General features: G+C 46.1%; 1 protein-coding gene across 4 annotated transcripts; it reads left to right on the forward strand.

Moving 5' to 3' along the window:
- Positions 1-15: 15 nt before the first annotated feature.
- On the forward strand, positions 16-17,681 carry DAP3 (death associated protein 3). Of its 4 annotated transcripts, none has more exons than XM_070950987.1 (13): positions 16-158; positions 2,161-2,209; positions 2,999-3,115; positions 5,888-5,989; positions 6,816-6,924; positions 7,660-7,752; positions 9,756-9,886; positions 11,138-11,218; positions 12,715-12,870; positions 13,764-13,823; positions 15,489-15,578; positions 16,271-16,388; positions 17,523-17,681. In XM_070950987.1, the coding sequence occupies exons 2-13, from the start codon at positions 2,168-2,170 to the stop codon at positions 17,606-17,608; spliced, it is 1,185 nt and encodes a 394-aa protein (XP_070807088.1). In that variant the 5' UTR covers positions 16-158; positions 2,161-2,167; the 3' UTR covers positions 17,609-17,681. The 4 variants fall into 4 exon arrangements, with proteins under 4 accessions (XP_070807088.1, XP_070807089.1, XP_070807087.1 ...); XM_070950988.1 differs by lacking the exon at positions 16-158 and adding an exon at positions 240-419; XM_070950986.1 differs by lacking the exon at positions 16-158 and adding an exon at positions 240-415.
- Positions 17,682-18,524: the final 843 nt, after the last annotated feature.

Genomic DNA, 18,524 nt, shown 5'->3' on the forward strand with positions numbered 1-18,524 from the left:
TCTTTCCTCACTTCAGCGCTTGGATACCTCCCTTAGCTCGGAGGGGAGAGAGAGAGAGACGGACAGAGGAGAGGGCCAATCAAACACCGGACAGGCCCGCCCTCCCTCTCTCTCTCTCTCTCTCTCTCAGGGCCGCCCGCCAATCGACGTGAGGAGGGGTAAGGGAGGAGCGGCGCGTGCTCGTGCGCTCCTGTGGGGAGGGTGGGGAAAGAGGGAAAGGAGGAAAAAAAAAAAAGGATTAGGACGGAGGAAGAATGTCCCTCGCCGGGACCCGTCGGCCGAACGCGGAGACGCCGTTGGGCTGAGGGCGCGCGGCGGGTTAAGATGGCGGCGCCCAGCACGACGGAAAGCTCCTGAGGGAACGGAGGAGTTGTTGTTTTTTTTAAAAAAAAACAAAAAAACGGCGAACTAGCACGTCGGTTGGATTTTTTTTTTCTCCCTTTTTTTTTTCCCCCTCATAGGAATATATATTTCGTATTTGGTGGAAGGAGGGGGGGTGACTTTTTTGGGGAGCTGTTTTGCTTTTATTCCCCATTTAATGCCAGGTTTGTGAGGGGAAGGTGGGGACAACACAGGATGAGACCCCGGCCCGCCCGTCGTTTCTCTTCATAGAACGATCGCGCGAGGAACGACAGTGTTGCTCTCCTACGTCCAGGGGGGAACTTCTTCTCTCCATCGAGCCTACCTCGCAGGGTTGTTGTGCAAAGCCTTTCCCGGCTTAGCCGGGGGCTCCAAAATAATGTGGGCAGGCTACGAAATGGAGAAGTGAATTAAAGTGTATCCCTTTAAAATGTAGATGAAAATAAAGCTGAAGTTCCTCACAGAAGAAGAAGAAAAAAAAAACAAATCTGAGGGAAAAAAACTGCACTAAACCATCCAGCAAGGACCAAGTACAGGTAGTCCTCGACTTACGACCACAACGGAGCCCAAAACAGTGAGATGTGTGGAGTGAACTTCTCCCCCCCATTTGAACCACCTTTCAAGTCGTTAAGCGAATCGCTCAGTGGTTTTAAGTTAGGAAACACGGTCGTTAAAGGGAATCTGGCTCCCCCATTGATTTGGCTTGTCAGAAGGGTCGCGAAAGGGGAATCACGTAACCCCTCCCCCCGGGACACGGCAACAACCGTCGTAAATACGAACCGGTTGCCAAGCATCTGAATTTTCATCACAGGGACACTGCAATGGTCGTAAGTGGGGGGGGGGAAGGTGGCATGTCCCCTTTTTTTCAGTGCTGTTGTAACTTCAATGGTCGTTAAATGAATGGTTGTAAATTGGGGACTACCTGTTATGTTCCATGTTGGAGGTTGGAAAACAAAAATACCAAAAAATGGAAAATTAGAGGGGTTTATTTGGGAAGAAAAGGCATGCTTGAATGGGAACAGCACCGTATTTTCTTGGGGAATCTCATTGTGTATTTTTTTTTTTTAATTTGATTTATATGCCGCCCTTCTCCGGAGACTCAGGGCGGCTTACAATGCGTTAAGCAATAGCCTTCATACTTTTGTATATTTATACAAAGTCAGCTTATTGCCCCTACAAACCGGGTCCTCATTTTACCTACCTTAGAAAGGATGGAAGGCTGAGTCAACCTTGAGCCTGGGGAGATTCGAACTTACAGTAATTGCAGACAGCTGGTGTTAATCACAATGCTATTAGTCTGCTGAGCCACCAGGCCCGTTGTGGCGATGAAAGAGAGAACCAAGGAAAACCAGATCCTCTCACATCTTATTTACACGTTTTCTAGAGTCGGTTTGCTGGTTTATCTAATAGATATGGAAAACTTAGCTTTCTCCTTTTATGCCATCAAGGGAGTTATATTATTTATTTATTTATTTATTATTTATTTATTACATGTATTTATATGCCGTCATTCTCCCAAAGGATTCAGGGCGGCGAACACAAGAAACAAGTACAATAAAATCATAATTTAATCCAAATAATTAATAGTAAATAATAAAGCCCGGAATCAGTCTCAGCCTATTTGTTTGAAAAGCCAAGTCTTCAAGTCCCGACGGAAGGAGCGGAGATCAGGAGCCGTTAACTCCTGATAATAGCAGTTATTAACTGCTGGGCCTTCAGAAAGTTAAAAAAGTGGAAATCCTGCTGAAAATAAACATCTCGCTACCTTTTGTTCATCACAACTGTTGTTATTATTCGCAGGGGGACAATGCTGAGGACTTTGAGAAAACTCCTCCCTCGGGGATACCAGGTGAGTTCACCTACCTGTCTGTGATTTGAGGACAAGGAATGGTTTTTGAGGTACCAAAAGGGATCACGATCATGCGCTTCTTTTTATCTTCAGGCTAAGGATACCCAACAACTTGTTTCTAAATATAGAATAGAATAGAATTCTTTATTGTCCAAGTGTGATTGGACACATAGGGAATTTGTCTTTGGTGCCTATGCTCTCAGTGTACATAAAAAAGAAAAGATACATTAGTCAAGAATCATAAGGTACTACACTTAATAATAGTCATAGGGTACAAATAAGCAATTGAATCATACTAGGAAACAATAGAAATCGTAAGGATACAAGCAACAAGTTACAGTCATGAAGTCATAAATGGGAGTAGATGGATGATAGGAACAATGAGAAAATTAATAGTAATAGTAATGCAGACTTAGTGAATAGTTTGACAGTGTTGAGGGAATTATTTGTTCAGCAGAGTGATGGCATTCGGGGGAAAAAACTGTCCTTGTGTCTAGTTGTTTTGGTGTGCAGTGCTCTATAGCGTCGTTTTGAGGGTAAGAGTTGAAACAATTTATGTCCAGGATGCGAGAGGTCTGTAGATATTTTCACAGCTCTTTTTTTGAATCCTGCAGTATACAGGTCCTCAGTGGAAGGCAGGTTGGTAGCCATTGTTTTTTCTGCAGTTCTAATTATAAATATGCCATTTATGCCATTTTCAAGTTCAAGAGGTTCACTTTTTTTCCCCCCGGCTGTCATTTTGAAAAGCCAGGAGATCTCCCTATTCACGCAGACTCTTTCTTTCCTTAGCTGGAACAGGATGGCTTTCTCTACCCCAGAACCTGGCAGAGGACAATGTCAACTCAGAATGTCCAGCTTCAACCAGAAATGCTCAGAGCGGCCTTTGTTACCAGCGAGAATGACCCAGTGAGTTAACCTGAGGAGGCGTGGAAGCTTGGAAGGAGGTCAGCTATTCTCGGCTGACGACCTCAATTGAGCCCAGAATTTCTCTTGCGAAGTGAGACAGTTGTTAAGTGAGTTTTGCCCCATTTTATGACCTTTCTTGGCACTCGTGGTTGAGTGAATCGCTGCAGTTGTTAAGTTAGTAACATGGTTGTTAAGTGAATCTGGCTTCCTCGTTGAACTTGCTTGTTAGAAGATATGAAAAGATGATCATGTGACTCCAGGACACTGCAACCATCATAAATATGAGCCAGCATTCATCACTGGAAGCTTTCAAGAAGAGACTGGGCTGCCCTTTGTAGAGTCTCCCGCTTGGGTGGGGGGGTTGGACTAGATGACCTACAAGGTCCCTTCCAAGTCTGTTCATCTGAATGCTGATCACATAACCATGGGGATGCTGCAACGGTTTTAAGTGAGAAAAACAGCCGTAAATCTCTTTTTTTCAGTGCTATTGTAACTTCAAGCGGTCACTAAATGAACTGTTGTAAGTAGAGAACTACCCAGTATTTCCAATTGTTTGTGGACTCCGGCAAGGGTTTGCAACTCTGAGCCAAGCAAAAGTAGAATATTTATAGTTTGATCAAGCCTGTGTGTGTTCATTTGGGAAGATGGTTGTTGCCTCGGTCAGCGTGAGTTGCGTTTGCTTGTAGGATCTCGTATAATCTGGCGATCATTTTTAATTTATATGTAAGCAACCCATCTGCTTCGCTGTTTCGCCTTTTCCTCAGCATTGACTTAACTTGGATTGATGGGGTGGGGAGGTCGGCCCATCGAGTTAAACCAGATCAGGAAACCCACAACCACTTGTAAGATTCTGTTACCGATTTTTGATTATCTGCCACCAATTTGGGTTCGACTCCTAGCAACCAAACAGATAAGTTTTGTCTATGACAATCTGTCACTAATCTGTTCTTTTAAGTCTCCTAATGGTGCCCCCTCCAGCTTCCTGCTGGTTATCCTCTTCCTCTTTTACTTTCTACCTTTCCCTGTAGGGTTTTTTCATTACCGTGTTTCCCCAAAAATAAGACCCTGTCTTATATTTTTTTGAACCCTGAAATAAGCGCTTGGCCTTATTGCCATGTGCTCAAAAGCCCGATTGGGCTTATTATCAGGGGATAATGTCTTATTTTGGGGAAAACAGGATAGGCCCTCCTCTAATTGCGTACATATCTATTAGAATTTACAAAGAAAGTGAGTTCTAGTTTTCCTATAGAGTTGATTTTCAGTACCACAATTTTACCCACAGCCTCCAGGGAATCTGCTTGGGAGATTCCAAGTCCCCTCTCCACCTATAAGAAAGCTGCAAGCGTTCTCTAAAAAAATCTGGAATTGCAGTTATAAGGTGCAAACATTTTTAGGGCCTACTTGTGATGCCCTAAATTGCCAACGTGCAGGTTTTGGTTGCAAATTTTTTTTAAAAAAGTCAGACTGGTGATGCCATCGCAGCCGATCACACACACACACACACACACACACACACACACCACACATGATGTCATTTGGGAGGCTGCAAAAAATAAACAGCCCTGCCATTATAAAGAAACACATCTTTTTAAAAAACAAAACAAAACAGAACTTCCCCTTAGGCGTGCGCCTGCTAGGGAGAAGCTATCGCAATCATCTTCATTTTTACAATATGAGGCTGCAGCAACCAAAAAACATGGCGGGCAAAAAAAACGGTCCTCGGGAAGTTTTATAGCCACCTCTGCCATTGAGAATTTTTTTTTTTTTCTCCCCTGCTGAATCTTCTGGGGAGTCTCCATGGAAACCGCAACAGGCAGCCAAGACCCTGTCGGGTAACACACTTACACACCCTCCCAGCATCCGCAGAAGCACGGGGGGCCAACTCCTGCCATCCAGAGTCCCTCAGTTGCCTGGCAACTGATCTTTTCCCTGTTGCTGGGAACAAATAAACCCAGTGTGGGCATAGGCACCCAGAACGGAGGGTGGAAATGAATTTAAACCTGTTTTTCTCAGCTCGAGATCACCAGCGGATGGAGGAAGAAATCTTAGGCCTTCTCGGTCCCACTCCCGACACCTCTTCATGCTGAAAGAGAGGAAGACTGATGGCATGAAGGCTCAACAGTTTGTAATCCAGAGCTCTCTAGATACCCGCAAACTGCTGGATAAACAGCAAGATATATATATATATTTCATCCTTGACTTACAACAGTACATTTAGCGACGGCACTGGAAAAAAAAGAGAGCTCATAAGTGCGCCTTTCGCACTTTCATTGCAGCATCCCCATGGTCGCGTAAGCAAAATTCAGAGGCTTGACAACTGACTCACATTTATGACGGTTGCAGCGTCCCGGGGTGTGTGTGTGTGTGTGTGTCACGTGATTCCCCCTTTTGCAACCTCCTGACGAGCCAAGTCAACGGGGAAAAAGCCAAATTCGCTTAACCAACCGTGTTATTCATGGAACAGGTGCAGCGATTCACTTAGCCACGGTGGCAAGAAAGGTCCGTAAAAAGGGGCCAAAACTCTTTCAAATGTCTCACTTAGCAGCATGAAGTTTGGGCTCGTTTGTGGGCCGTAAGTCGAGGACTACCTGAATTCTCCTTGCGGCAACACTCAGTCCGGTGATTTTGTCATTCCCTTCCTCTGGTTCTCTGAACTCCTGGGAAGAGTTCCTTGTAATTTTCCGCAACAAAAGAAAAAAAAAAACAATTCGGCGTGACGAATCGACAAGAACTGAACTCCGCCATCATCTTCTCCTCCTTTCCATCCTGCAGGCCCAACACAGCGCAGATCACGTAGGTCAGTATTACACCATCTCCCCCGAGGAAGTGAAGGAGACCCTCCCTCACGGGCTCCCAGCTCGCTTCAAACTCCAGGTGACGTATCGGCCTTTCCAAATGTTGCAGGGCGAACCACGGGCTGGGCCACCAGAAGCAGCCCCGAGGCTTAGCTCCTCTTTCGCTTCAGCCCAAACTTCACACTGACCTTGCTGAAATGATCTGCCTCCCTCCCTCTCTCTCTCCCTCTCTCCCTCCCTCTCCCCCCTCCCTCCCTCCTCTCCCTCTCCTTCTCTCTCTCTTTCCCTCCCTATCTCCCCCTCTCTCTCTCTCCCCCTCCCTCCCTCCTCTCTCCCTCTCTTTCTCCCTCTCTCTCTCTCCCTCTCTTTCTCCTTCTCTCTCTCTCCCTCCCTATCTCCCTCTCTCTCTCTCTCCCCCCTCCCTCCCTCCTCCCTCCCTTTCTCTCCCCCCTCTCTCTCTCCCTCCCCCCCTCTCTCTCCCCTCTCTTTCTCCCCCCTTCCTCCCTCTCTTTCTCTCTCCCTCCTCCTCCTCTCTCTCCCTCCCTCTCCTCCCTCCCTCCTCTCCCTCTTTCTCCTCTCTCTCCCTCCCTATCCCCCTCTCTCTCTCCCCCTCCCTCCCTCCTCCCTCCCTCTTTCTCCTTCTCTCTCTCCCTCCCTCCTTCTCTCTCTATCTCCCTCTCTTTCTCCTCTCTCTCTCTCTCTCTCTCCCCCTCTCTCTCTTCCTAACCTCTCTTTCCCCCTCTCTCCCTCCCTCTCCCCCTCCCTCCTTCTCTCTCTCTCTCCCTCTCTTTCTCCTCTCTCTCCCCCACCTCTCTCTCTCCCTCCCTCCTTCTCTCTCTATCTCCCCCTCTCTCTCTGTGTGTGTGAAGGTCTTGACTTTCTCTCTTTTCTCTTTTCCCCGGCAGATGAAAACTTTCAACGAAGCTTGCGTCATGGTTCGACAGCCGGCGGTAGAACTCATCAGCTACTTAAAACACACCAACGTGTCTCATCCAGCCGTCCGATATCTCCTCTGTATCCTTTGAAACGGAGCCAGGTCTCTCGTTGCTGTTCTTTCACCCAGGGAGACCGGGCAAGTTTCTGGTCCTCATGCTAAAGTAGTTAACAGAGGAGTGGTGCGGTAGCCTAGAGGTGGAGCCTCTCGCCTCACAATCAGGAGGCTGTGAGTTCGATCCTAGGTAGAGGCAGATATTTCTCTCTCTCTGGGCACACTGAGAATATATCTGCTGAAAAAAACTCCGCATTGGTGACAGGAAGGGCATCCGGCCATTAAAACATTCTGCTAGCTCCATTCCGTTGCCCAGACTCCACCCCGCAAGGGATTATGGGGTCATTAAAAGCCGATGATGCTGATGCTAAAGTAGTTACAGAATAACAGAATAAGAACAGGGCTAGTCTGCAGGGTCCCTTCTCATTCTAAATATCTTGTGTAGTCCTCGCTTAGTGACTGTTCAAAGTTACAAAGGACCTCCCCAAGTCCCCTATTTATGACCTCTGTTCTAAGTTGCGACGGCTGCTCACATACACACGCACAATCACATGATGGCGAATTTGGACGCTTGACACCCCGGCTCAAATTTACAGCATCCTGCAGTCACGTGACCACAATTTTCAGTGCCACTGTAACTTGGAACGGTCGATAAAACAAAAACAGCCATAACTCCAGGAGTCCCTGTCCATGCACGCAGGCACATTCTTCCACACGACAGATGACAGGTACGGCTGTGGCTTCCTTAAACGGTCTTGAAGACGGAGAGAAGAGTACAGGAAAGACCATGGTCCTCTGCCACGCTGTGCATTACTGTGCCCGGCAGAATTGGGTCATCGTTCACATTCCAGACGGTAAGAGCCATAGCGATAGCACTTGCATGCTTGCCCCATCGTACTTTATAGCGCTCTTCGGCCAACTTACAATGTAGAAGCGTTGTTTTATTTACACATTGCCCCCAACAATCTGGGTCCTCGTTTTTTTTTTTTTTTTAATGTTTTTTTTAAATTTTGATTTATATGCCCCCCTTCTCCGGAGACTCAGGGCGGCTTACAATGCTTTAAGCAATAGCCTTCATTCTTTTGTATATTTTATACAAAGTCAGCTTATTGCCCCCACAAACTGGGTCCTCATTTCACCTACCTTAGAAAGGATGGAAGGCTGAGTCAACCTTGAGCCTTGGAGAGATTCGAACCAGCAGTAAATTGCAGGCAGCTGTGTTAATAACAGGGTGCACTAAACCCTTGTACTATCAAGGCTCTTTTACTTGACCTTGGAAGGGTGGAAGGCTGAGTCAACCTTGATCAGAATAACCGAGTGGGAAGGGACCTGGGGGGGGGGGGGTCTTCTAGTCCAGCACTCACCAACTGGTGGTCCGCGAGAAAATTTTGGTGGCCCGCAGAACAATTATTTGCATTTTTTATATCGCACTAAATCAGGGGTCCTCAAAACTACGGCCCCTGGGACGGATACGTGCAATGGATGTTTGTGTTAATGCAGAGAGTCTCCCCCTTTGGGGTCTTTTTGTGCGGGTCGGAGGGGGGCAGAAATTCCGACTCGGGGTCTGCTTCGGCCTCCTGATGTGGGGCTTTGGGCGAAAGCTGGAGGGAAGAGCTGCTGGTGGCGAAGAGCCGGAGGGCCTCGTTCCAGTGGGGACTGCATCATGGCCTGGAACTGGCTGACCATCTCAGCCCGCTGAGCCTCCAAGGTGCCGGTATCTGGCCTTTCACTCCCGCAGGTCTTCCCTCTGCTTGGAAAGCCTATGCTCCTAGTCCTCAGTGAGGTGCTACTGCTGAGCCTCCTTCTCGGCCAGATCCAATTTGAACTGAGCAGCTATTTTGCCAACTCTTTCACATCCAAAACGGGCCACATGGGGACTCCTGGGAGGGGAGGGGAGGGGAGGGGAGGGGAGGGATGGGCCCCAGCCAAGAGTGGGATTTGGGGAATTCTCAGAACTGCCCAGAATCTTAGCTAGAGGTTCTCCCGAACCCCTGCGAACCCTCAGCAGCGAATCTCTGGTTCTTTTTTTTTTTTTTTTTGCAAAAGGAGGCCATTTCATTGGGACACGTTCCATCGGCCAAAAATGGCTGCATTTTCAGCCGATGCCTGGCAGATGCTTGGACCCCTGATGTTTAAAACGAGACGTTTGTGCGTGCATGTGTCCTTCACTCACGCCCTTGTCACCTCCCGGCTGGACTATTGTAATGCTCTCTACATGGGGCTCCCCTTGAAGAGCACTCGGAGGCTCCAACTGGTCCAGAATGCGGCCGCGCGGGTGGTTATGGGTGCAACTCGTTGCGCCCACGTGACACCCCTCCTGCGCGAGCTGCACTGGCTCCCAGTGGTCTTCCGGGTGCGATTCAAGGTGTTGGTGACCACCTTTAAAGCGCTCCATGGCATAGGACCCGGGTACCTTCGAGACCGACTTCTGCCACCAATAGCCTCCCACCGACCAGTCCGCTCCCACAGAGAGGGTCTCCTCAGGGTGCCATCGGCCAAGTTATGTCGGCTGGCGACACCCAGGGGGAGGGCCTTCTCTGTGGGAGCCCCAGCCCTGTGGAATGAACTGCCCCCGGAAATACGTAAGATCTCCGACCTCCAGGTGTTTCGCTGCGCACTAAAGACCCTGTTGTTCCGCCAGGCCGGGCTATTAACATAACGATTTTAAATTGGGGTATTTTAAATTTCTGGGATTTTAATTGGAGCCTAATTATTTAATGATTTTAAATTTTAATTGTTGTTTGTCTTGTGATTTTAAATAGGCTGTACACCGCCCTGAGTCCTTCGGGAGAAGGGCGGTATAGAAATAAAATTATTATTATTATTATTATTTTTATTATTTCTCTCCCTGCTCCAGCTCACCTGTGGGTGAAGAATTGCAAAGAATTGCTGCCATCCTCTTACAACAACGAGCGGTTAGACCAACCCGTAGAAGCGGCCAACTGGCTGAAGAATTTCAGAATCACCAATGGAAAAGTTTTAGCCCAGGTTTGCAGAATCTCTCTTAAAGCTTTGGGGAAGGAGAGGTAGAAAAAAACCAACAACAACAACATGGACTTGGTTACAGGTGGTCCTTGATTTACAACCGTTTGTTGAATGAGCATTCAAAGTCACAACGACACTGAGAAAAGGGACTTAGGACCGTTCTCCACACTTAACGACCATTGCAGCCTCCCCACGGGTCGCGCGATCCAAATTCAGACCCTTGGCAACTGGCTCGTATTTATGACGGTTGCAGTGTCCCGGGGTCACTGTGGATTCCTCCCTTTTGCGACCTCCTGACAAACCCAAGTCCACGGGGGAGGCTTATTTGTTAAGAACCCCGTGATTCATTTAAAAGCGGCAATGATCCGCTTAACGGCTATGACAGAAGTCATAAAATGAGGCGCAACTCACTGAACAACCACCTTAAATTACAGAAATTCTGATCCCACTTGTGGTCATAATTCGAGGACTACCTGTATTCTATCATGTTGGGTTTTTTTTTGGTTGGGAAGCTATATGGAATTTCCAGGGTCAGGAGCAATACAATTTCTGGATATTTGTTGTTTTCACGTCCTGCTTTGCAACCTGACTTTTCGTTTACTGTATTTTTCAGACTATAAGATGCACCTAAATTTAAAAGAGGAAAACAGCAACAAAAAATGGTTTTGGCCTCTGCGCGCCCCATTTTCGGGCTGTTTTCGGGCCTTTTTTCAGCCCATTTTCGAGGCTTTTTCCAGCCTCTTTTTTTTTTTTTTTTTAATTTGATTTATATGCCGCCCTTCTCCGAAGACTCAGGGCGGCTAACAATGTGCTCAGCAATAGCCTTCATTCTTTTGTATATTTATACAAAGTCAGCTTATTGCCCCCACAATCTGGGTCCTCATTTTACCTACCTTAGAAAGGATGGAAGGCTGAGTCAACCTTGAGCCTTGGCGAGATTCGAACCTGCAGTAATTGCAGGCAGCTGGTCTTAATAACCAGCTTAATAACAGGGTGCCTTAAACCCCTGTACTACCAAGGCTCTTTTCTGCCCATTTTCGAGGCTTTTTTTGGCCTGTTTTTTTGGGGGGGGCTTTTTTCGGCCCGTTTTTGAGGCTTTTTTCGGCCCATGTTTTCCAAAAATATTGCCAATATTCGATCCCTAAGACGCACAGACATTTTTCACCCCTTTTTGGGAAACAAAAAAGTTCGTCTTATAATCCGAAAAATACGGTAGTGGGTTTTTTAAAAAAAAATTATCTCTCTGCACTGCAGATCAAAACACAACAGAAGTACATCTGGGGCAAACGGGATGTCACGGAAGAAGGCTGTTCGCTGATGGACCTGTCTGAGAAGGTGAGGCGGGCGTTAAAAGTGGAAGAAGGGTGGGATTCATTGACTATTGTTACTGAACGACAGCAATTGCCTGTGGGGTCGTTTATTGCTAACTCGGAGGAACATTATTCATGTCTGTTTTCACTTCATAGAGGTCTCTGAGGGGCTTTACGGATTTCCCTAGCATGTTAAAAGAGAGCAGGTTTGTTGTGGTGCTTCAGGGGCTGGATTAGAAAATGGGAGATGGGGAGTTCTAGTCCCACTTTAGGCATGAAAGCTGGCTAGATGATTCAGGGACAATCACCAGGAGACGGGGAGTTCTAGTCTCACCTTAGGCATGAAAGTCAATTGGGTGACTTTGGGCCAATCACCAGGAGACTGGGAGTTCTAGTCCGGCCTTAGGCATGAAAGCCTGCTGGGTGACTTTGGCCCCATCACCAGGAGATGGGGAGTTCTAGTCTCACTTTAGGCATGAAAGTCAATTGGGTGACTTTGGGCCAATCACCAGGAGACTGGGAGTTCTAGTCCGGCCTTAGGCATGAAAGCCGGCTGAGTGACTTTGGCCCCATCACCAGGAGACGGGGAGTTCTAGTCTCACCTTAGGCATGAAAGTCAATTGGGTGACTTTGGGCCAATCACCAGGAGACTGGGAGTTCTAGTCCGGCCTTAGGCATGAAAGCCGGCTGGGTGACTTTGGCCCCATCACCAGGAGACTGGGAGTTCTAGTCTCACCTTAGGCATGAAAGTCAATTGGGTGACTTTGGCCCCATCACCAGGAGACGGGGAGTTCTAGTCTCACCTTAGACATGAAAGTCAATTGGGTGACTTTGGCCCCATCACCAGGAGACGGGGAGTTCTAGTCCCACTTTAGGCACAAAAGCTGGCTAAATGATTCAGGGACAATCACTTGGAGACGATAGTTCTAGTCCTACTTTAGACATGAAAGCTGGCTTGATTATTCAGGGACAATCACTGGGAGACGGGGAGTTCTAGTTCCATCTTAAGCATGAAAACCGGCTGATTCATTCTGGGGCAATCACCAGGAGAAGGAGAGTTTCAGTCCCGCCTTAGGCACAAAAGCCGGATGATTGATTCTGGGGCGATCACCAGGAGACGACGAGTTCTAGTCCCGCCTTAGGCATGAAAGCCGATTGGGTGACTTTGGCCCAATCACCAGGAGACTGTGAGTTCTAGTCCTGCCTTAGGCACAAAAGCCGGATGGTTGATTCTGGGGCGATCACCAGGAGACGACGAGTTCTAGTCCTGCCTTAGGCACGAAAGCCAATTGGGTCACTTTGGCCTAGTACTCCCTTCCTCTCAGCCCGACCCACCTCACAGGGGTGTGGTTTTGGGGAATAGAAGAGTCGGGAGCATTATAGAAGCCGCCTCAAATGTTTTCGAAAGAAAGCCAGGATGTCATCCCCACCCTGCAAACCACAAAGCTTATAGCTCAGCTGTTGGCGCTGGATGGCAACACCGCCCCACCCGTCTCCTTTCTTTCTTTCTTTCTTGCTCAGGGCTTGGCTTGGGTGAAATACGCCAGCGATGTCGTCGGGGTGATCTTGAAAGAGCTGAAGCAGCAGTCTTGCCAGGGGTCCTTCCGACTGCTGGTGGCGGTGGACGGGATCAACTCCCTTTGGGGGAAGGCAGCGTTGAAACATAACAAGCAGAACGTAGGTTCCCCTCGTCGACCTGCCTTGTACGTCACGCTAAGTGACATTCGGTTTAAGCGGGGCTTAGCACATTTTTATTTTTATTTTATTTTTTTACTTCAAATTTATATACCGCCCTTCTTCCTGGGAACTCAGGGCGGTGTACAGCCAGATAAAAACACATAATATAAACATTAAGAACAGATTAAAAGGAAATATCTCAATTTGGTCAAGAATTTAAAAAACATACAAATTTAAAATCATTTAAAAGGATTTGTTAGGCCAGCCCGGCTTGTTGGAAAAGGAAAGTTTTAAGGGCACGGCGGAAGGCACTTCTCCTTATCTCTGGGGACAGCTGATTCCAGAGGGTAGGTGCCCCCACAGAGAAGGCCCTCCCCCTGGGGGTCACCAGCCTGCATTGCTTGGCTGATGGCACCCCGAGGAGGTCCTCTCTGTGGGAGCGCACGGGTCGATGGGAGGACGTCGGTGGCAGAAGGCGGTCTCGGAGATAACTAGGTCCTATGCCATGGAGCGCTTTAAATAACGGTAGTCCTCGACTTAAGACTGTTTATTTAGCCATTTGTTCTGTAACGGATGGAAACTAACCAAAGAGACAAGCAACCTAGAGATAAGGAGAAATTTCCCCGACAGTGAGAACAATTAACCAGTGGAATGGCTTACCACTAGAAATTGAGGATCCTCCACCACTGGAGGTTTTTAAGAAGAGATTGGACAACCATTTGTCTGGAATAGTATAGGATCTCCTGCTTGAGTAGGGGGTGGACTAGAAGACCTCTGAGGTCCCCTACGACACTATATGTTCTAACCTTCCCAGTGTGGAGTCCTTAATGAGGGTGACGTAACGTGTTTTCCCAATCTTGCTGAAAATGTTGAAATTTTCTCTTCCTCATCAGGTCTCTGTGGAGGAACTGACGCTGATACACAATCTCAGGAAGATGGTGGAGAACGATTGGGTGAGGACAGCGCCTTCCTCCCAGGAAGCTTAGAATTAGAATAGAATGGAATCGGGAAAGAATAATAATGGATGGGATGGGATGGGATAGAATTAGAGCCGAGGTGGCGCAGTGGTTAGAGGGCAGGACTGCAGCTACTTCAGCCGACTGCTAGTTCAGCAGATCAGCAGATCAAATCTCACCGGCTGAAGGTTGACTCAGCCTTCCATCCTTCTGAGGTGGGTAAAATGAGGACCCAGATGGTTGGGGGGCAATATGCTATTTAGTATACTGTCTTTGGTGTAAGCCGCCCAGAGTCCTCGGAGAGTGGGCGGCATAGAAATATGACTAATAAAATAAAAATAAATAAATAAATAAATTATGGAAGAGAAAAGAGAATTAGGATAGGATAGGATAGGATAGGATAGGATAGGATAGGATAGGATAGGATAGAATAGAATAGAATAGAATAGAATAGAATAGAATAGAATAGAATAGAATAGAAAAAAAGGATAGGATAGGATAGGATAGGATAGGATAGGATAGGATAGGATATAGAATAGAATAGAATATAGAATATAGAATATAGAATATAGAATAGAATAGGATAGAATAGGATAGAATAGAAAAAAAAGGATAGGATAGGATAGGATAGGATAGGATAGGATAGGATAGGATAGGATAGGATAGAATATAGAATAGAATAGGATAGGATAGAATATAGAATAGAATAGAATAGAATAGAATAGAATAGAATAGAATAGAATAGAAAAAAAGGATAGGATAGGATAGAATATAGAATAGAATAGAATAGAATAGAATAGAATAGAATAGAATAGAATAGAATAGAAAAAAAAGGATAGGATAGGATAGAATAGAATAGAATAGAATAGAATAGAATAGAATAGAATAGAATAGAATAGAAAAAAAAGGATAGGATAGGATAGAATATAGAATAGAATAGAATAGAATAGAATAGAATAGAATAGAATAGAATAGAATAGAATAAAAAGGATAGAATAGAATAGGATAGAATATAGGATAGGATAGAATATAGAATAGAATAGAATAGAATAGAATAGAATAGAATAGAATAGAATAGAATAGAATAGAATAGAATAGAAAAAAAAGGATAGGATAGGATAGGATAGGATAGGATAGGATAGGATAGGATAGGATAGAATATAGAATAGAATAGAATAGAATAGAATAGAATAGAATAGAATAGAATAGAATAGAATAGAATAGAATAGAATAGAATAGAAAAAAAGGATAGGATAGGATAGAATATAGAATAGAATACAATAGAATAGAATAGAATAGAAAAAAAAGGATAGAATAGGATAGAATATAGAATAGAATAGAATAGAATAGAATAGAATAGAATAGAATAGAATAGAATATAGAATAGGATAGAATATAGGATAGGATAGGATAGGATAGGATAGGATAGGATAGGATAGGATAGGATAGGATAGGATAGGATTCTTTATTGGCCAAGTGTGATTTAGACACACAAGGAATTTGTCTCCAGTGCATAAGCTCTCACTATACATATAGAACAATAGTGATAGATCATTAAAACCGATTCAGAGCCGAGCGAGATGCCACAGCTACTAGGAGGCTGACCGTGGATAGAAGTTGCGGCTCTGACCTGTTTTTTTTTGTGTGTGTGTGTGTTTTCAGACGGGAGGGGCCATCGTGGCCACGCTCAGCCAAACGGGAGCCCCCTTCACGCCCCGACCGCTTTATTTGCCGCATGAGTTGCTGGGACGGGTGAGTCGGGTGCTGGTCTGAGAGACACCAGCTCTTAATGGAGTCCCAACTCTGATCAGCCTAATTAGCCTATTTTGGTCCTTGAATACCATCTGGCCTCCCTGGTTGTCTTCTAGATGTTTCATTAACATACTAACTAACATCATCACTGCTAGGAGGGAAGAGAAGGATGAAAGGGAGGAAAAGGAGGAAGTAACTAGCTAACATCATCGGTGCTAGAAGGGAGTGGAGTTTCCAAGGATGAGGACTGGGGGGTCCTTGGTGCTCCCTGAGTTGGTTTATTTTCTTGGATGTGATTCGGGGTGGAATTCCATGCTTAAAAATGTTATTATTAGCTGTTTTTAAAAATCGAGTGTTTTTGCTGCCCGAGGAAGAAAACGCGTGATGCCGGGGTCAGAAAAAATGCTGCCCAGGAGCAAAAAACAATTTTTTTTGACTCAAATGTAATAACGGATGCTAGGATGTGATGCGGGGTGGAATTCCATGTTTAAAAATGTTATTATTAGCTGTTTTTAAAAATCAAGTGTTTTCCGCGGTCAGAAATGGGCTGGAGTGGGACGGTAGTTTTCACTTTCCAAGTTCATTGCCCTCCTTCTCTTGGACAAGCTAAAAGAATCTCCACTATTTAAAGGAGATTTAATTGTGTTCATCCTCATTTTTTTCCCCTCCACCATTCTATTCCCAATCTCCAGGATGGTTTCGCTGCCTTGGATCCTTTCGTTCCCATCGAGGTTTGCAACTACACGGATATGGAGTTTGAGAGCTGCTACCAGTATTATCTGGAACGCAAGTGGCTGCAGCATGAAAAAGGCAAGTTTAGCTGTTTTCAGAGTCAAGCCGTCAAGTTTCCTGCCTGTTTGAAAGAGTAGAATAGTAAAGTCAAGGGATTTGTTCACCTCTGTATCAAGGCACCTGGCTACAAACCAGGAGACGGGGAGTTCTAGTGCTGTTTTAGGCATGAAAGTCGATTGGGTGACTTTGAGCCAATCACCAGGAGACGGGGAGTTCTAGTCCCGCCTTAGACATGAAAGTCGACTGGGTGACTTTGGGCCAATCACCAGGAGACGGGGAGTTCTAGTCCTGCCTTAGGCATGAAAGTCGACTGGGTGACTTTGGGCCAATCACCAGGAGACGGTGAGTTCTAGTCCCGCCTTAGATATGAAAGCCGGCTGGGTGACTTTGAGCCAATCACCAGGAGACGGTGAGTTCTAGTCCTGCCTTAGGCATGAAAGTCGACTGGGTGACTTTGAGCCAATCACCAGGAGACTGGGAGTTCTAGTCCTGCCTTAGGCATGAAAGTCGACTGGGTGACTTTGGGCCAATCACCAGGAGACTGGGAGTTCTAGTCCTGCCTTAGGCATGAAAGTCGACTGGGTGACTTTGGGCCAATCACCAGGAGGCTGGGAGTTCTAGTCCTGCCTTAGGCATGAAAGTCAACTGGGTGACTTTGAGCCAAACACCAGGAGAGTGGGAGTTCTAGTCCTGCCTTAGGCATGAAAGCCGGCTGGGTGACTTTGGGCCAATCACCAGGAGAGTGGGAGTTCTAGTCCTGCCTTAGGCATGAAAGCCGGCTGGGTGACTTTGGGCCAATCACCAGGAGAGTGGGAGTTCTAGTCCTGCCTTAGGCATGAAAGCCGGCTGGGTGGTTGTGGGGGAAAATAGGAGGAAGCAGTATTGGATACCTTCACCATCTTGAATGATTTATAAAAAACAGTAAAGGCAGGATAAAAAAAAACCCTAATGAATAAAATAAACGAACAAAACTTGCTTGTAAGATGATTTTGTGTCTTTGTGTGTGTTTATTCTGGAGCCCGTTCCTAACCTAACCGTCTTTCTTTCTTTCTTTCTTTCTTTCTTTCTTTCTTTCTTTCTTTCTTTCTTTCTTTCTTTCTTTCTTTCTTTCTTTTTTTATCTGTATATGAAATTCTTTCCATGCTGAAATAGCCAACACCAAAGAGGGGAGACTGGAGCTCCGTTTTCTCACCGGATGCAACCCCGGATTGTTCGAACGAATCAGCGCTTTCTTGTAGCCAAGGATCTCTCCCACCGACCCACGGACATCCTGGTTTAAGAAATCCCCTTGTAATAAACGTTCTAAAAAGATTCCCCTTTTTGGCCTGTGCTCTTTCGTACACTAACCTGGAACACGTTGTCTTGGAAAAAGTCATTTTTGTTTTTGTTTGTTTTTTTTTTACAAAAATTCATCCAGTGAATTCAAACCTGTTTGCAGGTCAAGCCCTCGACGTCCCACCACAAAACGAGTCCCAAAATTCCTGGCGCTCAGTGAAACATTTCTTCAATTTACCCGGCTTTGCGACTCTCCTTGCCATCGTTGTTAAGTGAATCGTTGCAGTTGAGAAGTGAGTAACCTGGTTGTTGAGCGAATGTGGCTTCCTCACCGACTCTGCTCATCAGAAGGTCGTAAAACCACACCTAGAATCCTGCATCCAGTTTTGGTCACCACACTGTAAAAAAGAGGTTGAGACTCTGGAAAAAGTGCAGAGAAGAGCAACCAGGATGATGAGGGGACCGGAGGCTCAAACATACGATGGACGGTTGCAGGAACTGGGCCTGGCTGGTCCAGTGAAGAGAAGGACCAGGGGAGACAGGATAGCAGTCTTCCAGTATTTGAGGGGCTGCCACAGACAGGAGGAAGGGGACCAAGCTGTTTTCCAAAGCAGAAGAAAGAAAGAAAAAGAAAAAAAGAAAGAAGAAAGGAAAGAAAGAAAGGAAAGAAAAGTAGAAGGGAGGGAGGGAAGGAAAGAAAGAAGGAAAGAAAAGAAAGAAAGAAAGAAAGAAAGAAAGAAAGAAAGAAAAAGAGGAAGGGGGGAAGGAAAGAAAGGTAGAAGGGAGGGAGGGAAGGAAAGAAAGAAAGGAAGAAATCTGAGTGAACCATGGATGGACAGAAGACATGGCTAGTCTAATGAAAAAAAGGACCAGGGGAGA

This window comes from Pituophis catenifer, unplaced genomic scaffold (assembly GCF_029215685.1).
Source record: "Pituophis catenifer annectens isolate HBS135680 unplaced genomic scaffold, rPitCat1.0.hap2 SCAF_10, whole genome shotgun sequence".
NCBI classification, from domain to species: domain Eukaryota; kingdom Metazoa; phylum Chordata; class Lepidosauria; order Squamata; family Colubridae; genus Pituophis; species Pituophis catenifer.